The 26,905-nt window shown below is 36.6% G+C and overlaps 1 protein-coding gene across 3 annotated transcripts in view; it reads right to left on the bottom strand.

Annotated features, from left to right (window-relative positions):
* Positions 1-5,931: 5,931 nt before the first annotated feature.
* mgat4c (mgat4 family member C) overlaps positions 5,932-26,905 on the bottom strand; it is a 104,920-nt gene continuing 83,946 nt past the window's right edge. For all 3 annotated transcript variants that reach the window (XM_079873533.1, XM_079873534.1, XM_079873532.1), the window contains exons 4-6: positions 10,746-10,897; positions 9,560-9,707; positions 5,932-9,309 (exon numbers count right to left, since the gene is read on the bottom strand). In XM_079873533.1, the coding sequence (XP_079729659.1) occupies positions 8,153-9,309; positions 9,560-9,707; positions 10,746-10,874 (1,434 nt within the window). In that variant the 5' untranslated portion in view covers positions 10,875-10,897 and the 3' untranslated portion in view covers positions 5,932-8,152. The remainder of the gene's footprint in view (positions 9,310-9,559; positions 9,708-10,745; positions 10,898-26,905) is intronic.

The raw sequence follows: 26,905 nt of genomic DNA, 5'->3' as shown, positions 1-26,905 counted from the left end.
CATCCATATCACCAGGCCCTTAAACCATTCAAAAACCCATATACATGCCAGTAAGTTCCTTTGTTGGTTTTGGATGTTGCACCACAAAACAGATCAAATACAATCATGCCTTGATTGCTCTTCTAGAGGCAGGACAGCTATTAAGCGGAGACTATATTTTACAGACTTGCTATGTTAAAGTTAAGGGCCACCCGATTTCAAATAAATATATTTTCCCTACAAAAACCCATCGCTTTGCTTCAGAAAACCGGATAGATGCATAAAAAAGGATAGATGCATTTTTTTTGGACTTCAAAATCAGGACTGTAAAATATTAAACTTGCTATATTAAAGTTAAGGGCCACCAGATTTAATATATATTAGAGGTGGGCATAGATTAATTTTTTTAATCTAGATTAATCTAGATTAATTTTGAAATTAATCTAGATTAATCTAGATTAAAATGGCTCATTTGAATTCTGCCGAAGGCATTCAGAATATGTGTGCTACCCAAATAATGACTATAAAAGTAAGTCTTTGAGAACGGGTTTCTCAAGCCAGGTGGCACATTAGACCAGGGGCTCATCTCCTGTTTCCAAAATGCATCACAAACTGCTTGAGAAAGCTGTTCTACTCATAGACTGTAAAAGGTTACTACTGTACTGTTACCGTACGTAGGCAACATTAGGTAGGCCTATGTTATTATCAACTACTATAGGCTATCAATTAGGGATGGGCGATATGGCCTAAAATCCATATTGTGATATACATTGCAGCCTCTTGCGATAACGATATTATAATAAAACCATTTCAGAACAGGTTACACAGACCCTGCTAAACAACTGCTAAATGTTTTTTTTTTTTTTTTTTTTTTTGAAAGGGTGTATGTAGTTTTGAGAACATATATTGTGCAAAACTGTAAGTATACAACATAATTTTGCAGATAAATAAAATTTAAGTACACTAGCTGCAGAGACTTTTAGGTCTAATGTTTATTATGGCTTGGAGCTTATGAAACCCCAAATTTAAAATGAGAATATTGTCTAACTGATGTCTTTTCAGTTAAAAAGAAACACAACAACGATTCTTAAAATCGGGCGCTTTTAATAAAAAGAGATTATGTGCTACACCACTCACTAAGATATATTGGGAATAATACGCGCGCTGGTATTCAGTGATATGTTTCGTTTTGAATTTGAGGTGGTAGAACGGATTAGTCGTGTGTTAACTTACCGAACTGTTACACCACACAGTCTACGCCGGACGGCTTAAATCCGAACCTAGTCCAAATAATGGATGTTGCACGGATCTTTTACACCAGCTTTCACTTTCAGCCGTGTTTACTTAAGATGACGACGAATATGATGCGTTGCAGCCGGGTGTTCCTCCTCGCGGCCGCGGGTAGATTGCGTCATCATAGCTTGTGTAGCTTGAGCCAGCTCCCAACCCAATTTGGAGAATAGATTAACGGCGATATTTTTTTTATCGCGCGATAAGAGTCTCGCGTTAACGCAGCGCGTTAACGCCGATAACGGCCCACCACTAATATATATATATATATATATATATATATATATATATATATATATATATATATATATATATATATATATATATATATATATATATATATATATATAATACAGACCCTTTCCAAAAAATTAGAATGTCATGGAAAAGTTTATTTATTTCCATAATTCCATTCAAAACATTAAACTTCCATAGATTATAGATTCAGGGCCCACAACTTAAACGATTTCAAGTATTTAGTTGTTTATTTGTACATAATTTGGGCTTCCAGCTCATAAAACCCACGAAAAACAGGATTTAAAAAAAAAAGAGAATATTACATGAAATCACACAGTAATTACACAGTGATACCATGGTCATTGAACCAGGTTTTGGTTCTTTTGGCAGTGTGGGCAGGTGCAAATCCTGCTGGAAAATGAAGGAAGCATGAAGTGCTCTGGAAATGTCCTGGTAGACGGCTGCGTTGACTCTGGATTTAATAAAGCACAGTGGACCAAAGTCCTCTTTTCTGATGAGAGCAAATTTTGCATCTCATTTGGAAACCAAGGTCCCAGAGTCTTGATGCTTGATGCCTGGCACCCAGATGCTTGAAGTCCAGTGTGTTCCAAGTTCCACAGTCTGTGTTGGTTTGGGGAGCCGTGTCATCGGCTGGTGTTGGTCCACTGTGCTGTCCACTCAACGCAGTCGTCTACCAGGACATTTTCAGAGCACTTCATGCTTCCTTCAGCAGACAAGCTTGATGGAGATGCTGACTTCATTTTCCAGCAGGATTTGCACCTGCCCACACTGCCAAAATAACCAAAACCTGGTTCAATGACCATGGTATCACTGTGTAATTACTGTGTGATATTCAAATTTTCAAATATTCAAATTTTTTGAAATCCTGTTTTCGTGGGTTTTATGAGCTGGAAGCCCAAATTATGTACAAATAAACAACTAAATACTTGAAATCGTTTAAGTTGTGGGCCCTGAATCTATAATCTATGGAAGTTTAACGTTTTGAATGGAATTATGGAAATAAATAAACTTTTCCATGATATTCTATTTTTTTGGAAAGGGTCTGTATATACAGTATATATTTTTCAAGCATATAGTAAGTGTTACTTCATTTGTTAATATATAAACTCTGATTTACTGCGGCTGCCATTGTAATAAATAAATAACAATATTCACAGATTGGTGGTAATCCAAGCCACTTGAGAGATTCAATAAAAACACACAATTCACACATGTTTCAATCTATTTTTTTCCACCACAGTATTTGAGAAGATTTCTGGCTGGCAAGCAATAGTAAACCTCAGACACTGCAGGTGTTTTACTTGGAAATGCTATTAAAGCAGTCAAACTGTTTAATACTCTTTTTGTTGTCATTCACAGTTTTATATTGCAGCATATTACATAAAATCCATCTAAAATGTGCATTAAGGCAATTGCAGTAACACACTAAGAATGTGTTTAATGATTCCATGCATACAGGAATGTTTGGTTATCAATTTCCAACAATGCATTGCAGAGTTACTGTCCTCCTTATAGCTCAATCACAAATGTTTAGGTGCTTTGACTTACATGCTTTTATAATCCCTAAAGGGGTCAACTATTTAAAGCTTTTATTAGCTCCTCTACTGTGATGTCCCTGAGGCAAATGCAGTCTTACTTCTGTAAGTGACATATTTATATTTCAGGCTAAAGTTCTGTTGCTTTCGTTGCAAATTCAACCCCCATGCTGTCACATTAACGGTGTAATATTGAGGTACAGATACATCTATAGTTTCGCTGTATTGCTCTCAGGCTTAATCAGTTTGCAGTTTGAAACAGATCGAAGCGGAATTACTTTCATATGAAACTTGGGAGAACTTTTTGAGTAAAAAACAATCGATTGGTTCCCACTCCCTGCCTATTATCTTCTGCCTGCCTCTCTGAAGGTATTAACATCCATAATGATTTTTCTTGGGAATCAGATGGTGTGAGATATCCTGAGCGCGGCGGATCATTTGGGAATAGGATAAGAGAAGCCTCTCCGCCTCGGATTCACATCATCTGATTGTATGGTTTGCTCCCTTATTTACGCAGACTGGCTGCCATGGAAACTCGAATCGATTGGGTGATGCTCCGTGCGGGGCCAGGAGTTATTACGGTATATTGGTTTTTCTGGACCATTCTGACACCTTTTAAAATGCACATTAGCTACGCTTTCCCACATATCTCGCCTGCCATATGGACTCACCTCAGCATTAGTTCCACTCCACTTTGAAGGGCAGTGCTGCTGTGGCCTCAGCTTTTCTCTACCTGCACTGAAAATGTGGAAATCGCTGGGTCTGCAATAAAAATATCCTGTCTCTGTATGTGTGTTTATCTAATGAATGTAATGATCTGTCATTTCAGTTAATGTTAATAACCTGAGTATGTGTTAATGACGATGCAAGTATATGAAATATGGCAAGGTTTAGTATGACCTTTGCTCTGCTGTATGGAAAGATGAATTATAAAGGAAGATAACTGTAGTGCGGTCCTTCATAAAGCACAGATTATTGCAAATTTACCTTTTGCTATAAGAAACATTTATATGTTCCAAAGGTAATTTTAACAGTAAAACAATAAAAAAATAAAAATAAATAACAGGCCCACAAGCAATAAAAAGGGAATTATTATATAATAATAATAAAGGGTAAATTCAACAGCATCCACTGAAAAAAATATATGAACAAAACACATTTGAAAGTTTTTGAGAAAGAGAATTGTACAGATTATGTGCTGAATATGTTTCATCACTCTGGTTTATTTGTGATTGAAGACGTTGAGTGTATTACAAGTGCATGCAGTCTATCCTACTGTATCCAACATTTATCATGGTAAAAATAATTTTATTACACAAGAAAGAATTTGCTAAGAGCTGTCAAAACTGTTTTCAGTTTAGCTTCCTTTCTTTCCTTTGACTTTCAAAAACCAATGCCTGTATTGTAGCACTTGATCAAAATGAGATCGTAAAAAGTAATAACGTTGGTGAAATCTCTATAAAATGTGCATTACTTATTGAAAGCCTGCTTCGCTGGTGGGGTGATTCAGAGTAGCGTTTATTAGACCGACTGGTATTTTACCAAGCTTATGCTTTTTCAGAGATATTCAAAAATATTTTGGGAATGGGGGAATGAAAAAGTAAGAATTACTGCAGAATATTCCACCATTATCTATGAAGTGCACAAAATAAATCTTAACTGGTTTTGTATCAAGACCCAAATTTCACAAAATGGTCTGTCATACAATCAATCATTTTAAAACGCACAAAAATAAAAATTGAGCTGTATTACCACTGAACTGGACAGATGTAACAATAAAGGCTGAACAGGAGGTAACTAGGAGACATACACTGATATATATTTTATCAAGCCATATACACACACATCTATGCTGGCTTTAAAAATCGCTCAGATGAAGGCATCTCAGGAGACAGGAAGTGAGGCTAACATTTTTTTTAAATACAAGAAGGAAGTATATATTTTTATGAAGGTTGTGACTCCATCGACGAGTTTTTTTTTCATGGTTTTCGAAAATATCATGCAACTTATACATGTTTTTTTTTTATGTCAAATTTAATATCAAAAACAAATAGCCTATATATGAAAAGTATTTTCTCCTTTTTAAATTATGTGCCATTTATTTTGTTATCCTAAGTTTCCTGTGCAGAATTATACAGTTAGTTGCATAATATAATTTTTTTCACTGACCTTCAAACAGACCAGCAACCCAATTTCTGCAACCTAAGAACTGCACAATCACAGCCATGAAAAATCTAAAATTTATCAGCAATTTTGTTGCAAAATCCTTGACACTCATCATCAGTGCATCCTTATAGCTTCACTTCAAGACTTACTCGGAGGGAAAACAGCAATTGCACAGCCTCAGGGAAATATTTGTTGCAATGTGCGTATAATTTATATATTTGATTATTTTTGCCATTCTTTTTTAACTTGTGCAACAACCAGAATCATTTCAAGAGAAAATAATATACTGTGTTTTTTCCACAAAATATAGTAAGCTAGAAATGGAAAACCCACACAAATAACCTACGCTGTAAATTCATTATGAATGTATTAACATGACAAAGCATATGAATAAACAAATACTGCATGAAGCAGCCACTGCTTTGGGCCATGGTTATATAGAATCCAATGACATATGTGATCATTTCAAAACTGCTTTAGCACACAAGCTAATGTTTATTTCCAAACCAGTGAAGAATATCTAGTGTGGATTGTTTGAATCTGTACTATATACAAACGCAGGCCTGTGAACATATAAGGCAGAGAATATTCAGGTGGATCCATGCTGGCTAATGTGTGTCCAGCCAGTGTGTGTATTTGTGTTTTTAGAATAATATTTAAAAATATTTTTTTCCCCAAATGTGTTTTACTTTACAATCTCTGGATTTCCAATGATGAAATGGCATTCATTTTTGTCAACTCAGCACTTGAGTCAAAGTATATTTAGGTACAATATACAAGGCAAACAGTTCTAATGATAAATGTAAAAAAATATATGTCATTTTACAATATAGATACAGTACCATGTGACAAACAGTGTGGGAGAAATACAACATAACTCTACATCATAACACATTCTCTTCACCTATGCAGCACAATATGTGAGATGTCCATTGTTGCAATGTAGTATTAGTACAGTTAAATTACAAATCAAGTACAGTACAATGCCAGTCAAGTTCAGAGTAGACACTTGGAAACAAGTCAAAGCCTAAAACCGACAGGCGTACTAACACGACGGCATTCTTTCTTAGCTCATGCATGAACAATTATGTATTTAATTGTTTTATTAGGAAGACAAAACCTTCCAATATTTTCGTTTGTAACATTTTATTACACAGCCAGCCCTAAAATGTAGCTGGCTGTTTAAAAAAAGGACCTGTGCTTTGCTCACAAGAAAGCATTACAAAACTATTGAAAACATACTGTGACATTAAATAGCCATAGAAGTCAGAAATGCATCCAAAAGACCATTCACAAATACAATTGGGCAAGAGGTATTCACTTCTAATAAACTAAATTAAAAAAACTGACAAGGAAACAGTGCAGTTCTGACCTGGGATAAAAAATAAATGTATACAGCAATTTAACACATTTCTAGCCTGAGAAATAGTGCTAATGGCTTCTTGATAATCATGGCAAATTCAAATTTTGACATAATATGTTGGTGCAAAGCACTTCTTAATTAACATCAATTTTGTATCTAGGGTGTTGGCAAAGACGACTGCAAGAATCATGCAAAGTACAGAGTATTTTTATGATTTTAGGTTTGTATGAACTACTACACATGAACTGCATTATGATAATAAAGTGAAAGATGAATAAATAAAAACAGGAGATGAACACATTCTACAACATTACAGAGTCATGTAAACAGTTGTCTTATTATTGCATTGTTTATGTGACATGTTCAGTGTAGCGGCGTAATTAGATGGTTGTGAAACGGTTTAACGTCTCTCAAAACAAAGAGTAAACAAATTCTCATACTGATAGATATAGTCTATTGTGCGTAGACCTACACAATGACATTAAACTTCATTTAGATGGAGCGTCTAACAATTCCAGCCAGGGGTTTGCTATGAGAACGGTCTTCACTAGGGTGGTTGTTGCTGGTGTAATTTTATGGGGGAATGAGCCAAACAAAATCCAATTTACCCTGGTAAAATTGCGCTGAGCAAAAGATAGGAGAAAAATACTGGAAAGGGGAAGGAGGTTTACCTCATTTTTCACTATACTGTCCAATCACAACACTTCAGAAGATGGGCGAATACCCACACTGTTCCAGTTCATGCCTTTGAAGAAATGCACAAACAAACCAATACAACACCATCTTTTTTGTCCCAAGGTTGATTGAATAACATTTCTGTTATCATTCAGCGGGGAGATAGTATGAAATGTTGCTGAGTAGATTCATGCCACAATACATTGTATATTCAAGGCAATATTGACCCTGTGTTGGCGGAAAGGAGAGAAGGGTAAGCAATTTTTTAGACGTATCAAAGAAAATAATTAAAAATAAAAAACTTTACCCAAATGAAATGCTTACAATTCAGCTTCAAGCAACTTTTTAAACGACTACACTAATGTGTCTGCAAAAAAATCACTTACTTAAACTGTATTTGACTTGTTTTCCAGTTAAAATATCTAAACATTCTTAAAAACATGACACATTTAGTAAAGAAACATTGATGCAAGGTACTAAGAGTTGTTTTTAAAGAACATCTCAAATAAGTTTATTTTCTTGCACTGGCAATATTTTTTTTTCTTATTTTAAGTATAAACCCACCACACATTAATAGATTTATGATTCAAGTAAGAAAAAGTTTGGATTAAAAAATATATTAATTTTGTTTCTCGAATAAATAAATCTGATTTTAAAGATGTCTAGGAATCTTCACTGGAAAATAAGGCAAAAACAACTGAGACAAAGCTTTTCGATGAGGAGCACACATTTCGGAGTAATAATGGTAAAAGTCAACTCAACTCTGATGTGTGAAATCTTATTCTGCCTTTAAATGTTCCTTTATGAATAAATAATTGCATAAATAAATAAATAAATAGATAAATAAACAGATACTTGTGCCTTAAGCTATGGTTAAAAAAAGTTCTCATTGACTGGCAGCTTGTGTAGTCCAGAGGCTTATGCTTCTAATGATAAGCCATTCTTTCTGACTTGCCGTCACCACAATGCGAACACACTCGATATCAAACGCGATCTTGTGGTCCACATCATAAACCTCAATGTTTCCATTTTTAAACTCCCCTAAAGTTATATAGGAGGAGCACTGCCTTCCTTTTTTGGTTCCTATTAATTTCTCTCCCACTTCCAGAGCTCCATGATGCAAAATGTCATTCTGGCGATCATCTGTTCCTGTGACGATCTTGATTTTGCTGATTTTTGTTGCCTTGTTGAACACTATAACATAAAAGTCCCCGGTGGACGGGGCCTTGCCCCAAAAGTACTCGTCCACGCTACTGTAAGCTTTGGCAGCATCATAGCTCTCAAACACATTTATGTTTGTGTACAAACTGGCAGGTGGATTGTCTGGGATATCAAGGGAGTCTTCCTCAAAGTCATCATCCTTAAGTTTGTTTTCTGCACCCTTATAAGAGGAATAGTAGCCCATGTGTTGGAAAAGGGATGGCTTGAAGCGAATCGCATCCTTCTGGGCCAGTAGGCCTCGGAAATGGATAAGAAGCCAATCGCAAGGCATCTCCTGATAGAACATGAGCAGGAAATGTGCAAGTCTGGGAAGGTCTCGTGAGTGGTACAGCTTCCCTATGTAGCCCAGTTTGGAGAATTCCAGCATCACCCAATATGATCCCTCCCTAGATGACACTACTTTCTTCAAGGCAGTGAGGAAGTTTCGGGAGCAGCGCACATCATCCTCCAACATCATGTAGAAGTCTGACAGGTTGGTGCAGAAGTTGAGCAGAAACGCATAATCTACATTCTGTTTGGAGCGGAAGCGTACCCTATCCTCTGGATCATTATAATTTCTCTTCAACCCATCCAGGGATGGGTAGTACTCCTCAGGTGCATGGATAACTAGCAGCCGTCCTGCAATGATATGGTGGCCGAATTTCCTTGAGATTTCCTGAACTAGGCTCTCGCACCATGCCAGGTCGAAGTCTGCCAGGTGGACAACCACAACAATCTCCTTGAGCTCCTCGTAGCTCGATTGGTCAAAAATGGACTTGATGGTCTCCAACAGGTAGTTTCCTCGTTTTCTTTTCACAGATGACAATCCAATAGTGAGATACTCTACAAAATAACATGGAAAATCATGAAGTGAATCAAAATGTCTGATTTGAACTGCATTGTTTATAACGTGAACACTATCTTATATTCTGTTAAAATATGTGAAATGAAATCCATAAACAATGTATATTGAATGCACAACTTGAATAGAATTTGAGATAGAGTTGTGCAGTTACATTATTTACTTATTTGTTTAGAAATCTTTTACACCGGTGTATACTGCTGATACTAAGTGTACAAAGGAAAGTCTTACTCTTTCGAGGTAAAGGTGTTCCAGCAAGGTACCGATAAGTCACATTGATTGTTCCAGAAAAATTGGTGATATCTTTAAAGGTATGAACATATCGCTCCGAGTTCAGCGGATGCATTGAGGTTTCCCGCAACTGACGTTTGTCTTCCTCCTGAAACACATAACATCCAAGACAGCCAAGTCTATAAGTCCAAGTTTGCCACAGCATTCGCTATGCGCCTTTAAGGCTAGTAATTGTCAGGCTTTTTTATTTACAACAAAATAAGCTAATTCCCTGCACAAAATATAATAGCATTGTAATACAACACTATACAATAAAGTTTACAGTGGCTTCATAAATGAATAAAAAAACCCGTTAAAAAGCAAAACACATCTGATGCACATTCTTTGTTCTTCATTTTCTAGAAGTAGTGTTTAAAAACCTTGTGTAGTTAATTAAAAGAAGGTACACTGCCATCTTCATCACGAAAGTGACTTGAACGCACCTGACCCTGTAAACACGACTTGCCATGTTTAAATGTTAGCAATGCAGGTCATTATTTTTTGATTTGGTAATATGCTTGCACACTCTTGTATAATTTAATTAAATTGTAAAGGCCTTTGAAAAATTAATTGCACACACAATTTTACTCGCTCAAATTTATATAATCTAGTATTAAAATGATAGCATTGTTGCTATGCTTCAATGTCTTTTTACCACACATGAATTGTTCACACTTTACTAAATCTTTGCTGCCCATGATGGTGTTTGTTTTTCAATTAAATGGGGGTTATTTAGAAAAGTCATTTATTCAAAATGGGTACAACTTTTGAATAATTCAACAGACAAACACACGACATGTTATGATCACAAAGTTTTGATCATGAAGTTGGCCTCATGAATAATAAATGTGTCTCTTGCATTTGGACTGCCTCTACATCATGAAATTTTAAATAGGCTGCATCGCGAGCTCTGATAATTATACATGCATAACACAGCACCGGCAGCCTTACACGCAACATTTGGTAATTAAAGCATATAAACAAAATAACTTTTCAGCAAGGAGATAATTAATGCTAAATCACATGCAACAACAGTAGTCAAGTTGTTGTGAAGCCCACTATTGTCTTGTTATCTGCTCCACTGATGTTGTAAATAAATTGACCTCTGTAATTTACCTGCTGGATTTCAACAGGTAAACAAACTCACCAGCACGTAGCCATCTTCCATGTAGAGGTTTATGAAGAGCAGGAAAGTAATGAGAGCCACCAGAAAAGGAATGGTGGAACGTTTCCGGAAACACCTCATCTTGTCCAGGTACTTTAACACCAGTCTCATGATGGAAATACTACTGGTGTGATCTGATAGAAAACAAAGAGAAAATACTGCATCAGGATGTAGCATTGATACACTACATTTGATAGATAAAGGGCAAGAGGTGGAGCATGGAATACGTATTGTTAATTTATTGCGCTTTTTGGAGCTTAATAGTCATAATCGTCTTATACAAAGCCTAAATAAAACATGTAGCAAAAAATAAAAGCAGTGAAGTCAGGGTTGCACCATTCAAAACTGAATCGAAAAGTCCCCACGTGGTGAAAATCAAGCTTTTAATGTTGCTTATATGTATGTGGTGTTTTTAATATGCTTTAAGACAAACCATTTGCAAATTCAAAAAGTCGACACCATTGTTAAGTATTTTCTCTTTAAAACTGCAGTGAACCAAAGACAGTCTCAAAAACGCGCTTTGAAATCGCTGGTGTTTCTGGCGTCACAAAATACCTTGTAACCAATCAAGTCAACGTGTGATTGTCAACGAGTGGATCTCTGAGCTGGTGTGCTTGAGTGGAGGCGGGGCTAATTTGCATATTCAATGCAAATGAGGCAAGGGTGTAGAGTTACATTCAAGCTATTTTAAGGCATGGAGAATTTTTTTGAAAGAAAAAAACAATAATAATTAATATTAATATGTCATTAATATGTCATATGTCATAATTATGTCATTTTGGTGATCAAAGATGAGTTTTAAGGGATAAAATGATTGACTACGGGGGAATTTAAACTCCTGAATTTGAATTTAATTGAGGATGCATAATTAATATGCATAATAATTGCAATGTAAGGAGGATTTTGTAGATTTAAAATGAACTGAAATTCACATAACTAATTTTTAACTAAAAAAGCAAGTCAGCAGCAAAATCCAAGTGTTGGCTTGATAAATTGTGAAAGTTTTGAAAAGCCTTTAAGTTTAGATAGATAGATTTGTATATATAATCATAGATAGATAGATAGATAGATAGATAGACCCCAAGAACATTAAGAGTGCACAGAAATTGCACAGAAAGAGCTCACTAAAATTATGATGTCTTTATTATTCAGGAGTAGCTGCCACCAATTTCTTGCTGTGCAGCCATCAGAGAAGCACTTCTTTTTGTATAAAAGACAGGACATTCACTATAAGGTCATACTTAAAAGAAGTGGAAGCTTTGTGTGCTTCTAAGCCCAGTAATTAACTCGACAACGATGTAGGTATAATGCAGACTTCAGCTGAAGAACACGCTGTGAGGTTAATATCCCGACCCTACTCACCAGGCATTAGCAAAGTACATACAGAACTCTGTGCCTTTAAGTCCTTTTGTTTTGCCCATTTTTAGGTCTGTGCGTCAAGTACAAAGTATGATTCTTAAAAGCTATACTGCAAAAGGGCATTTCGATTTCAGCTATCTTCATCTGATGATGCATAGCTGGAGTGGCTGTCTTTGAAATAGAAAAAAAAAAGAGTTCAGCTATGTCCATGAAATAGGCCCCAGGCGTTCTTTTATTTTTTACCTCAAATTACACAGTCATCTAAGAATATAACGAAGGACGCAAGTGTTTTGGAAAGCTTACGTGTAACAGCCTTTTTGATGGCTCCTTGTAAGCACCTTAGACCACTAATGGAATACAAAATACCTTTACAGAGGATCCCTTGACCAGATGTGTATCGATTCTGCCCACTGCCAACCTGTTTCAATTGGGGATTGTCAGGTCGATATTGTATGAGCTCTTGCTTGTACTTAAAAAGTAGTGGAAACAGTGAGACCACGCAGCCTTGGTGAGCATAAGAGACTTCTTTCACAAACATTAATACATTTTTTTACAGACCCCAAAGTTTTAATGGCATTGTACATCAGAGGTACTTTTTTAATACACACTTTAATATATTTCATTGGATAGTGTCTTACATTCACAATGACACATTGAATTCTTGGTGCTTGTACAAATACTGCAACTACAGTACCATCGATTGCAGAAAATGTCAGTTCCTACATAATATGTACTTATCATTCAGAAAAAACTTCAACCTTTTTTAAACTATCATAAGACAACAGGATGTAGACAGCAGAAAAATCATATTGCCAAACCGATATCCATACTGCACATTCAATTTTCTTGGGCATTTAATTACACAAGTGGCTGGCTTTTACATTTTCTAGTTCAAACCATTTTGCATTTTGATACATGCAGGTGGACTCATGTAATGTTAATGCAGGATAATAGCAATGCTGGATTGATTCAGCCTACAAAACCTGCTTCATCCTTCACTGGCGGTGAAGTGAGGAGACCACTGATGGTTTTGGTTTACATCACACGGTACCTAATTCTAAAACTTGCAAACTGACTGGATGTGATCACATCTGAATTTAGCTACCAAAAGGCTTAAAATAAAAATGTTATGAATGACAATTCTGAAACACAGTGAGGCTGAGCCAATACTGTAATGCCCTCTTAAAGATGAATTAAAAGGGTTGTTGACCCCAAAATGAAAACTGTCATCCTTATGACTTTCTTTCTTCTACAGAACACAAATGAAGATATTTTGAAGAATGTTGGGGACTAAACAACTGTAGACCCCATTGACTTTCATTGTACGGACAAAAAACAAAAGACATTTTTTAAAACATGTTCTTTCATGCAGATTTTGTAATGACGAGAGTAAATGAAAAACAGAATCGTTGAATTTTAAGGTGAATTTTTTCCTTTGATTTTCAGTAGCATACCTTACAAGTACCATTTATGAGCTCATATAAAAAGAAAGAATGAAGCAGAGAGAAAGTTAAAATAGCATTATAAATGTTTCAAATATCTTGCGACTGCCTACAATTGCCAGGTATTCTTCCACCCCCTTAAATCTCCAAGTGTCCAAACACTTCAGACGCACCCTCAGGCTGAAAATAAAACATCCATTAGAAAATGTATTAAGCTGAGCTGACATTATCCCTCCTCCTTTCATGAATTCAGAGAGCGGCGCTTGTTGACACACACAAAATCAATTCTGAGCTTTGAAACCCAAAACTCCTCAAAAATGGTTGAAAAACAAAGATTTAATAATGACTGCATTTCTTCCCAGACTAAAGCCGCAGATTTAGTTTGTAAAAAGGGAAAACCACCAGCCTGGTACCTTCATATGTTGCGTAATTACACCTGACAGGGTCTGATTCTGGAAGAGCTGAAATTACAGGCAGACGGCAGAGCCGCGTACAGCTGCCAGGGATCTCGCTTTTGCAGAGGTCTCATTTGAGGGAGTGCTGACGTAAATAACCTGAGGTTCATTCCCACTTCCTGTCGCTCTGTAGATCATCACCTCCCGGGGAGAGCAGCCTTTTTAGCAGTCAATATAAACTGGGCATTTAGAGCGTTACCGCCGTGCTAAACCAAACTGCTCAATTAGAGAACGAGAGAAGTAATCCAAAGAGCTGATTTCATAAAAACACAGAAAATCCAGATGGTCCCTCTGTCTAACATCAGCTTGTTTGTGCATTACTTTGCGTGTATTAATGCAGACTGCCACACTCATAGGAAGTATACTTATAAACACCCATTCATTTCAAAGCGAGGACATTGTGCTAGCATCATTTTGAGCTGCGCATTTGCAGATATTTATCTAACGTTCTTATCTTTTCACTCTCCTCTCGGTGACGGAGGGAGTGTCATTTCTCCCAGGGTGCCATCTCTCTCTCTCTGCCTTAGTGACATGAAATAGAGAATAAACTTCAGAATGGGAAACAAGAAGCTCCCTGGTGAGAAGAAGGCAATTACAGTCATGTCTGATGTGCCGCAAGACCCCATGAATAAGAAAAACAAATCAGTTTACAGAGTTGGAAATGGCTTAGAGAGATGTTTGAGGAAGGATGTCTAGTAGATTGGGAGACTGCTATGCAATTTTTATTATGTAAATGCACTATGAGAGAATGTGGAATTAGAGAACTCTTGGTTTGATTTGGATTTTATACAAACACTGCCAGCATTCAACAGCAATTCGACTAAAGAGTGAATCTACAAGGCCATTCATATTGGGTTTCATTGGTGTAAATCTGCAATCAAAGATTTACTGAAGCGAGCAAGCGAGCAAGTCTTGTGTATCTTCTAAAAAGCCTGATTCTTTAAGGCCAAAATACAAACACGTGTAAGTCAGCAAATTTCCTTACTGCTCCGTTTTGAAGTAAATTAAGTCTCTAAAGCATCTTGTCGCTGAATAATTCCAATTCTAATTCTTAAAAAGCAAGCCAAAACGAAGCTAAACCCTTTCAATTTCCCTGCAACACAGACGCTTGAAACTCGAATGCTAAGCTAATGTTGAAATCGTGAGCCGCCCATATTCTTTGAAATCAAAACCGCTTCATAAAACCTCGTCAGTTGTAGCTTTTATATGCTACTTGGGACGCAGAGGCGTACCTTTCCTTAATGCGAAAACCTGCATAGAGGAGAGGGAAAAAAGCCATTTTGACTAAGAGAGAAACAGATTAATAAAGCTGGCAGTAGAAAGCAATTCTTCCACATTTGATCTTGTTATCTGTTTTACATTATTTCCCAAGGGTATGCTGCACCTCGCTGATATACAGCTCTGCGCAAATAATCAATTAAGCCAGCAGATTCTACAGCTTTCTGCTCTTGCTTTGTGTCAGAGCTTCAGCCACTTAAATAGATTTTTCTCCTCAACAAAAGGGTTGAAAAGCAGAAAAAAGAGTACCGGCTGAAGACGATAAGAAACACTGCCTATAGATGAACACTGTGCTGTGGGCCTCAGCTCTGTGAATGAACTTTTCTTAATTAAATCAATTTTTTTGTGTTAATCAATTTGTGCACTGCGGTCTTGTTTATTGAAATTTGCCATTAGGCATAAAAAAAAAAAAAAAAAAAAAATGTATAGTACAATATAAATATATATAAAAACAATTATGTAAATGATAATAGATCTCTGAAAAAATGTGCAATCCACAAAACAAATTATGCCTGGTTATGATTTATCTGTATTTGACTGCTTATATTAAAACACTTATTAATCATTTTATTAGTTCTAAATAAACAAATGGAAGTGCAATTAAAGCTATAATTGTGATTCTATACAGTTCACTGTTAACCCCTTATGAGTACAAATTACCGAATTAAAATAATGATAGCTAAAAATACAAATTAATCAAGAGTATATTCTATTTTGATAATGAAAATTAAAATGTGCAAACTGATCTAAATTTATTCTGTAAATTATTACAGTGTCAAGATGTTAGAAGAACTGAATAGATTATATTTTATTGACTGGCTATTCACGACATACACGTTCACAACATAGTAAATTACCAGGCTAATGGTTAAAAATCTCGAATGCTATCTTAAAAGTTGCAGGTCAGATTAATCTCACATATGGTTAATCAAAGTAAAAAGGCAAAAGTAGGTTGCTTAATAAAGTTCATATATGAATTGTGTATTCAGACCATCTGACCAACATAAAGTGACCAGTGATAGCTTGTTTTCTTCTAGTGTGCTGTTTAGAACAGGTTTATCTAAAATGTATTCTGAATAAATATATTGTTTATAAACATATTACCACAATGATCAAAAAAAAAGTTTAATAATGCCAACAGTTTTATAGAAAAAAAAAGCTGTACAAAAAGAAAACAAAAGTACTAACAATTGTATCCTCTGTCCTGATTATATTTGCTACTAGATTAAACCAACGCCAAACAATGAATATCAGATTTTTTTTTTTCATTACAAAGCAAATTGATTTTACCAATGTTCACTATATTCCGAGTTTGATTTTGACTAATTAATAGCAAGCCAGCAATACAAGCTAACTACTTTCTACAAAGTCTGAATATCTGAATATCCACTAATGTAGTGAACTTTGGCCAAATCAATTTACTTTGTAAAAAAAGATATTCAGAGTTCGGTTAAACATCTGTTAAATAAAAACTAATTTGTTAAAAAATACATTTCTGTTAATTAACTAAACAAAAATTGCTGAAATACAAAAGAAATCCACATCTTTAGCAGTATGTCAGCATTCTCCTATTATAGCACTGTCTAACACAGCGCATCTTCGTATCTCAGTAGTCTGACTGCTGGTAAATCTCTTAGGGTTGTGCCTGTGCGTATTCCAGTGTTTGTACATGCTGCTGAAATGGCAACTCCTGACATCGGTTTTAGCTCAACACATTTTTAAGGCATAATAAGATACTTCACTGGAGGGATTGCAAGCATGTAACTGCAGAATCTTCACTAAAACACATGAAAAACATTGTTCAACTGCTGACACTTTCAGACACAAAACACACTCAGAGAGCCACACACATGCACAATTCCCCCTTTTCTATCTAGTAGACAAGAAGTATCAAGTCACCAAACCCTGCTTAGTTAAACTAATTCTTTTGTTCCTTCACAGAAGGCTGGGAAAGCTGAGGTGGGATATCTGTTTCCGCTAGAACAATGTGCAAGTGACAAAAACAGTGCGGACACTTGTTGTCTAAAACCTGATGACAACACAAAGAAGGATCTCTCTCCCCACATCTGGGCCTCAAACCTTCATCTAAAGTACGTGACATTTTTCCGTTTTGCATGAAGTTTCATTTTATCAAGTTCCTGTGAGATAAAAGATGATATTTGTTTATACCCTCGTCCCAAGTCTTGGTGGCAGCCTATTTTTAGCGCCTCTCCTGCACAGAAGCCGTGGTGGTGCTTTACTGTGAGGATCTGCCGAATGTCTCTATGTTTTGATGTATGAATAAATCCAGCACCCCGCTTGGATTTGGGCGCAGTCCATCAGGCTGCAGCAGGCACCAGCTGTACAGGTGGCTTAGCTTCAAGTTGGAAGCTGTGTGAAGAGCTGGATTGATGCTGAATACAAAGCATATTCTATAATGGCTTACACATGCCAGTTTCCGTGATTGTAACAATAAGGGAGCCAAAAATGCTAGAATAGAATAGAATTGCATTACTGAGCAAAAGGGAGAGATTGCATGATTCCTTATTCCCTTTCCGTTGCATTACAAGCTTTTTGCTTCTGAAAGAATAGAAATAGATTCTTCAAGAAATAAATGTTATGTAAATGTAAATCAATCAATCCATAAATCAATCACTTTCTAGTTCACGTTAAAGGAATAGTTCACTTAAAAAATTAAATTCTGTCATCATTTACTCACCCTCAAGTTGTTTCAAACCTGTATGAATTTCTTTCTTCTGATGAAAAACAAAAGAAGATATTTTGAAGAATGTCGGTAACCAAACAGTTGATGGTCCCCATAGACTTCCATAGTATTTTTTTTTTCCTACTATGGAAGTCAATGGGGACTATCATCTGTCTGGTTACCGACATTCTTCAAAATATTTTCTTCTGTGTTCAGCAGAAGAAAGAAATTCATACAGGTTTGTAAATGATGACAGAATTTTCATTTTTAAGTGAACTATTCCTTTAATGACTCCAAAACAATTCAAGTATAAAAATTCATCAAGCGCAAATACGATTATATTACTGTGCATAATTTTTTATTCATATTTCAAACGTTTTAATTGATACGTGTACATGTATTTATAATAAATATACTTAATACTTAGTGTCAGTAAAAAAGCATGATTTAAAAATAAAAAAAATTGGGCACATTTCTCTAATCTTGTCCATCATCTTGAATGGATTTTATTTCACTAAGCTCGGCACAATGCATTCTGGGATTGTCTTATCTGCGGAAGATACATTTATTGTACTTTCATAATCATAAACACATTTACCTATGGGTGGCTAATGAATCAGAAGTCTCCCACATTCTCAGGAAACAACTTCCATCCGTGTTGAACAACAAGGTTAAAGAGGCAGCGTAATTATGCTTGTGGAGCAGCTTTTGCGTTGTGAGCATATCAGTGATGCCTTTTAATGTAAATTTTGGAACTAAGCCACTGACCTCGCAATATGTGCAAACTATTCTGGTCTACGTTGTCTGACATTCACACGTTTTTAAAATCACAGTATGGCTTCTTGCTTAATACGAGTGACTAATGCTTACTCGAATCTCTAGCTCTCTGTGCCTTTAGTTATGTGGTGCATCTTACAAGGTTAGCCTGTTGAACAAGGCTCTGTCATTGCCGTAAGGCAGAATTTTACCTTTAAGGTCAGTCGAAGACACAGAGGCCTTTGAAATTCTATCAGCAGAGAGTGTAATGAGGAAGAGAGGCATGAGAAATGATTCATGTGCGAGCGAGCCTCTCACAGGCGCCTCTTAGCAGTTAGCACTTTGACCCAGATTATAGCACCAACCCAAACCTCAAAGGGGAGCTCTGGAGATGGACCTCAGCGATATAACTTTCCTGTGACCAGTATAATAAGCACAAATACACAGTACAATCTTTCTTATTCTTTTGTTCAATATTATCATTTACTTTTACCCGCTTCCACTTTCTTCCTTGTCTTCCTCGCTTCGCTTCCATTTTCCTCAAGCACACTCAAACCAAACTGCACCGTTTCTCCTTTCCCTTAAACATAAAAGATCCTGGCCACTAAAAACAGTATGTGTGTGGTGAGTGCCATGTGGACCTCTGAAATGAGAATTGGAGTTTTTAGTCCAGCATAAATTCATGTTCCAATTCCAGTGTACAATATGTTTGTATGGCTATTTTGATTAAAGCTCACCTTCTTTTTGGACCATTAGACAACAAATCCACAGTAAACACCACAGGTGTCATGAAGGCTGCAGATACGAAGATGAACCTTTAAAAACTAACGTAAATTATCATTCAAACCTAAGGGGATTACATGCTTTCTTTTCTGCTTTTTTTTTTTTTCCAGGCTACATCTTGACATCACAAGGTGCTTGATCCGTTGGCTCCAAGGGGAGAATGACTGTGAAAGCCAAACCATTGTGCAAAACTCCCCTCCCTCTCCATTTATGAGAGAGGAATGGTGGGACAGCACTCTTTCCTAAAAGCTCTGTAAAGAGCCAAGGTGACCGCTGGGTCACAAGTGAGAAATGGGAAAATGGCTGTGGGGTGTGCGTCCAGTAGCAGATAACATGAGAAAGCACTATCTCCTCTCAGCACATTTTTTTGCGAAGAAGAAAATCCAATGCATTCGAAACCAAAACTGTTTCTTGCTCTCTGTCTCTCTCTCTGAAATGATGGACAGTTCATTGTTTATTTATTACAATAGATACTGTGCATCAAAATCAAAAGAAATGCTCTAAAGGGGCTCAACAATGCTGTTTCCTCTTTGGCACGATTCATTTGCAAAAAGGAAGGTCTAAGTAGACCCTCTTGAAAATTTTAATTTACAAACTCAAAAGCAAAATATGTGCCATGTGTAAGCAGCCAACATTCTCATGACATTTATAGATGTAATACACATCAGAGTAAAAAATATGACCATTAACCTGGAAAATGTGTAAACATTAAATGGAACTGTAACATGAATAATGTACAGTTAATATACAGTTATTGTAAAATAAACCCTGACACGGTCAGGAAATAGCACAGACACAGAAACGAGAGGAACAGGGGTACTGTTACAATGGTAAGTTTACAACAGTATAAACACAAGCAGGTGAGTATTTACCCCAGACACAGAGCGGGGTTACTATATAAATATATATGTGAACAAGAAAAATATTGATTTCATTTATGGATCTATGGCTGCAGTACCTGTATGTGAAAAAAAAACTTCCAGTAAAAAAATAGTCCAATACAACGTACAAAAGATAAATACGGCAATATTACAGTAATATTAATACTGATGTTCTCTGAGGGGATTTCAATATAATCAATGACTGAGATGCAGTTATTTGCATATGTATGCTACCAGAAATACGAAAGTGCTTTCAGTTTGATTCAACGGTGAGTATTTGGAAATATCAGACTGCTGGGTCCTACATTTGACCAATCAAAATCGCAAGAGTTTTAGAATGCAGAACTCTCATGAATAATCGAACTGCGAGTGACTAAGCATAAATCAATAAAGGACACACAATCACATTCTGCTGCTGTGTGAACGCTCGATAGTACAACTGTATAAAAGAGCTGTGTTTTTACATAACTCCAATTATGTGTTATGTTGCTTGCAGGTAAAATCTATGATGGCTGAAGTCATTAGCATAAAGTGACTAATTAAATTGAAATTAGCATAAATCTGGACACAAATGAATAGGTAAAGTTCTTATTAGCTCAGGAAGCTTTTTCAGCTGCTGAACCAAATGAACTGGTTAGAAAAACATCTTCACATCACAGTGGGAATTCATTTAGTATTCATTCTCCACATACCTGAATTATGACCTAGCTTTATGCAACATAATTATTCATACTAATCCATTACTTTTCATTATTTACATAACATTTTTCTCAATAACTTATTTAAAAGAACGTTGATGGTTTTCATTTAATTTCATTTTGATTGTGTGAGTGATGGAAATAAAAGGAAATTGGAATATAGGATATAGGCTTATATTGCACAAACTGCAACATACAACTTTCCACCCCTGTAGAAATATAAATTTGATCTCCTTCAGCTTAGGGAGATGTTCATATGGAGTCAAATGAGGCTCTAAGCCATTTGTAACGCAATCAGTACTTAATTAACGAGCACAACTCTGTTCACTGACATTTATGCTTGTAGCTGTGCGGAATAACTTTCTGACCAACACACAATAGTTCAGCCATTTACAGTTAAATTCCCCAATCACACTTTTAAAATGAACAGTCACATCACAACCTTACACAAAAAGTCATGGTCGTTACAAGGCAAGACCATCATTAATCGCTAGTCTGGTCTTAAGACAACTTTTCGACTGCAGTATAAATGGTCCAAAACAATGCAGCAGCTCATTTTTTACTTATTTCTGCAGGGGAAGGCTAAAATAAATGTAACAAAACTCCAGGATAGTTTGTGCATTTGCAGTGAACTAATCTAACCAGAAAGGTATAAGTAAAACAATTTTAACCTTACAACTTTTGGAAGCGTTGCCTTTAAATTTGCTCATATAATGATTAAAACCAATCAGTCAATGTTTGATATGCATATATTGTAGGGAGGTTGAAATGGATGTGTTGTCAATGACACTGTGGTGAATTGTAACACTGCAAGTTTCTTGAAAAAAAGAGAGAAAAGAATAAACAAAAATTTCAGAATAAACCTGCTGCTGCCTCTTCTTTTGGCTTGCAGTCTCTCTGTCGGCTTTGAAGTTTCCCAGCAAGCCTGAGGTAAAATAAAACGGCAAACTTTTTTTCTTACTTAACAAAGGTAAACTTTCAGCAGTTTCAAACCAGAGGAAGAGCTCACACTTGGCATCTTTCTGATGTTTAGCACACGCAGCACATGTTCCCCGGTTGCTCTAAGAATCAATTTGGTGCATAGTCTTCCAGCCTTTCAGAACTGCTCTTCCACATGGTGGAATAGAAGAACAATGGCCTGTTCTATTGTGAGCACAACAGAATATTGAATCAGATAGCTGTAAAAGCAAAGGTTCTTTCATTATTGATGATAACAGAAAAGAATTGGAAGGAGGAGATAACCGCTTGTTGTATTTAGACACTCTCATGCACACAATACACATTCACTCCTTTCTTTATGATTCTTCCTCTCTAGCTCTCATTTCACTGTTCTTTTATATTGTACATGTTCAAGTTGCCATTGTCTTGACTCTTGTAGAATTTTTATTTTAGGGGTAGGCTACTATGATATTAGACTACATAGCCTATAATAAAATATAATGAACTTCAAACCTGAACCAAACATATTTTTATTCAAAGATCAACAGTCTATCATTAGTCTGTAGTCTGCCACAAAAAAACAACAACATTAAAATCATGAACTCAAATGTCATTGTGAAAAAAAACAAAAACAATGACTGTTGTAACAGTGCGTAAATCAGACCTTTCAGGCTATAGCCTAACGCTAATAAGCCTTATGCCAAAATTATTATTACAACTAAATTGTCGGTCATTAAATAAGAAAACGAAATAATTGTGTAGATGATTTGCTTTGTGTAACCCGACATCAGCCATCACATTCACTGTCCTCGCGGCTGCTGTAACTTGCGCTCGCTTATCAATGCATTTAAATTCGCGCCTATGGTATCTTTGTAGAATGACTCAACCTTCACAGACAGTTTTTAATGTTTTATCAGACAATAACTACAACAGCTTAGATTTCGGGAATGACGGACACACGCTCTGTGTGATTTGCCTAGGAGCGGAGTACCCACGTTCAGCCCTCGAGGGAGTTGGATGTGCGCGCTGTGATAAATTCTCATTGAAGAAGCTCCCGACTGGCTCTCTTCACGAGTGAAGGGAGCCAAGCATCTGAACCCTGCGGCTCTGGCTCCATGTCTGCCAAGGCTGCAGGCTGAGATCCTGGGGTTCTCATGGGTTCGATGGGTTTTGAGGGTGACCACCTTGCTTCTCCTTCTGGCTCTGTGGTTCTAGTGTCTGATTCGGGAGCCCGCCCAGCGGGTTCTCCCAATATGGACGAGGACATGCTGCTCACCACCAGTTCAGATGAACTAGATGTGGAGTCAGTTGAGACAGATGTTTCAAAAATGCTCCACACAGCAAAGCTCTGCGTATAATGAGCTTTTGGACCTTATGACTTGCGCAACCTGAACCACGAGATCGCAAGTGGCCGTTTGGATGAGCGATACCTATGAGGTCTTAAGTGTCCAGATCCAGTGAGCCTTCCTTTTCTCTCGGATTTGCACACTAAGGTGGCAGGGTCTTGGAGACACCTATATTCTGCTTGGGTGACGAATGCATCCTCGAGATATTCAAACGTAGAGGGCCCTGCGAGTTTTGGAGAATTTTCCCTTGATTCATGTCTAAGTATGATGCAATGAAAATGACAAGCATGAAAAAATAGGTCTGAAAAAGATGAGAGAATGGAAAAATACTCAGAAATGCAGTGTGTCAAAATACAGTATGAAACAAAGCACCATTATGTGAGGTTTGACCAATTGAGAAGACATGTCTAACTGTGTCAGGGTCACCAGGCGTGACAGAGGGGAAAAGATAGCTTTGAGGGTATCCATTGGAGACTTGGTGATATGAAAAAGGTATAAAAAATGAGTGCTGGATATTGTAACTTCAGAATGACCAGCTGGCTTCTCCTTTATTGTTTGTACAATAAAGTTAATTCTTCTGACCTGGAACCACGACCCTGAGAAACTTCTTTGAGACCTGAACCAAAAAGAACTTTGAATTTGCCACAACACGAGCAGGGGAATGGGAAGATACCTTGGGTTGAAGGGATCTCAGCGACCTAGCTCTCCTCAGGGGTATCCTCATCATTAAAGGCTGCCGTTATTCTATTGAAGCCATGTCAAACAACATCATAGCTGGTTGGAAGAGCATATGCAGCGGCAGGACAGGCTGGTGGTACTTTACATATGATGGCTGTATTGCAAGCCTACCAGCAGACCTATTAAAAGACCTGGATCAGGGCAAGGGATTATCCCCGAAGTGGTGGCAGAGCTGCGTATGGCAACAGATCTAGCCCTCCGTGCCACCTAGCAGGCAGCCTGCTCAATTTGTCGTCTAAGAGTGTGACAAGACCATCCTCGATGCCCCTGTCTCGCCCTCTGGACTTTTCGGCATTCGCAGAAAATAAAGCCCAAAAGAGCTGCGGTTGGTTGCTAACTGGACAGTATTAGGCGCCCCTCCACTGGAGGTGGCGAATGTAACACTGGGTACTGTGGGACGTGTCCCCATAGCATCATTCAACGCAGCGTGGAGTTCCCTCGTAAGGGAACCGGGGTTACATACGTAATCTAGATGATTCTCACATTTCTCTGTTGTGTTCTTGGTCCACTCTCCTTCGAGTTTCCTTCCATAATGGTGATTTAATGTTTTATTATGTGACTTTTAGTTAGGCAATTGGCTCTCGAATGTGGTTGAATTAATTCTCTTTCAGCAATTGTTGAAAAAAGTGCATGCTATCACTATTGACTACAATATGCTGGTTTATGCTTTATTTTAATTGTTCTTTTTCAAATGTCTCAAGTTTTTTATACTGTGCTTCAGAATATTTTTAAAATATTATATTAAATATGCTTAAAGAGTCTTGAAATGTTGGAAGGTTGTTCTCTGATTGATGAAAAAACGCATGCTATTATAGGTCGTAACTCTTCATAAGAGCAAGGAAATATTCTTTTTCAAGATATGTCCCCTTTAAATTTCCCAGAATAACAACCTGCACTGGCTCTGTCTTGAGGCAAAGCCCACCATAGTTCAGGATGGAAGTTAAGGAGGCCCAGACTTCAGGGAGCAGAAGCAGAGCTCCTGTATTACACATTCTGCTTGTACCCTCACAGCAGCCCAGATCCACCTTTGGCTAATTTCCCACAATTTCCAAGCTTCCTGAAAATGAATATGCATTACAGTTGCAGTGAATCCATTTGCACGGCAGAATAATAATGAAGAAAAAGTGCTCTCAAAAATGCAATTAATCTTATGTAAAACGCCTGCTCAATGCCTCTAATTAGATGCCATTTTAATAACTGCGTATGTTGTACAAGAAAGACAGTTTAGCAAAGGTGGTAAACACCATTGTTCATTTGTTTGATGACATAAAAGCAAAAGTAAATAGAATGTTGTTTACTGGAATATAACCAATCACTTTGTCTGAAATAAACCCTCTAGAAAAGTACTGCACATGCTAAAATCTACACAAAATGAGACAAATTGCTAGCAACAATACTTGACTAACACTATCAAACAGATGACATATGCATTCAGAAAAAAACAAATGTAAATAAAGATAGAAATGCATTTCAAACGAGAAAATGGATTCACATGTTTGGCATTCAGGCTATGCTGTACAGCAAGATGAACATGGATTTGTGGGAGTAGATGCTTTTGGCAAAGGATTACACTGAGCCTGCAGAATTAACCAAACACATCACCAATGGAAACACCAGTCCATGTTCTCGAAGCATGGAGTCATCATGTTTGTGATATCCAATTGTAGGTGAAAACAAGGTCCTCCCACGACCGGCTCTGGGCTGATAACATCTTCCAACGTTATTATACTATTACAGGTCACAGACTGGGTCGACAACTAAGGATTTCAGAAAAGGTTACTGATTCTTCAGGCTAAGATGTGTACTGTTCTGTGCTACAGAAAATGCTTGATGTACTGATAGTGCCTTTTTGGTAGACTGTCAATCAACATGCCATCTCAAAAGGTACTGTAGTAGAATGTAAAGGAATATTACAGATTCAGTACAAATTAAGCCCAATTGACAGCATTGGTGGCATAATGTTGATTATAGATAACTAAAAACACCACAGACACAGTACAATCAACATGGGAAAATCTCACAGTAAAACAAGCAGCTGTTTTGCCAGATGAAAGTTTATCTGTTTATACATATATGTATCATCTTTTTACTCTTTTAATTCCTCATCTTATAACATTATAACTGTTAATTTTATTTTGTGATTATTTTAATTAATTTCTGTGTAAAGCACTTTGAATTACTAAAGTGTATGAAATGTGCTATATAAATAAACGTGCCTTGCAGCAAAACATTTTTTCAACCTTTTCTTTAAAAAAAAGAAGCAAAAATCTGTGAAACAGTAAGGCATTTATTATGGAAAAACAGTATAGTGTTAACATATTTTAAGTGTAAAAACAGTAATTTAAACAGCTTTAAAGCTCAAACAATATGAAAGTTTATTTTTATTTTTTTTGTGGTAATCAACAGTACGTCACAAATACTGTCACACTGACAACGTGAACCTGAACCTGAATATTTCTATGCATATTTCTTTGCCATATTTACCTTCTGATGGTGTTCACTAGAATGGACAAAACTTTAAATGCCAATTTTAAGTATGCAGGCTGTAAAGTATGCATCTAAACCGCCATGGATTATGGTTTTCAACCTTTAATAATGTGTATAAAGATAATTTATTATACTGTTGTTTTAGAAGTATATAAATATATAAAGTTGATAATTACACTTTTACTGAGGCAATTTATTAAGAGTGACATGCTGAATGGCTACAATTATGAGACAGTTAAAATATATGGTCAGTTATCTGGAGCGTGTAAAACAAATTGCGATTGCAGGCGAAAACAA

This window comes from Squalius cephalus, assembly GCF_949319135.1.
Source record: "Squalius cephalus genome assembly, chromosome: 6".
Classification (NCBI taxonomy): Eukaryota; Metazoa; Chordata; class Actinopteri; order Cypriniformes; family Leuciscidae; genus Squalius; species Squalius cephalus.
This window is presented reverse-complemented; position numbering and strand designations above follow the sequence as displayed.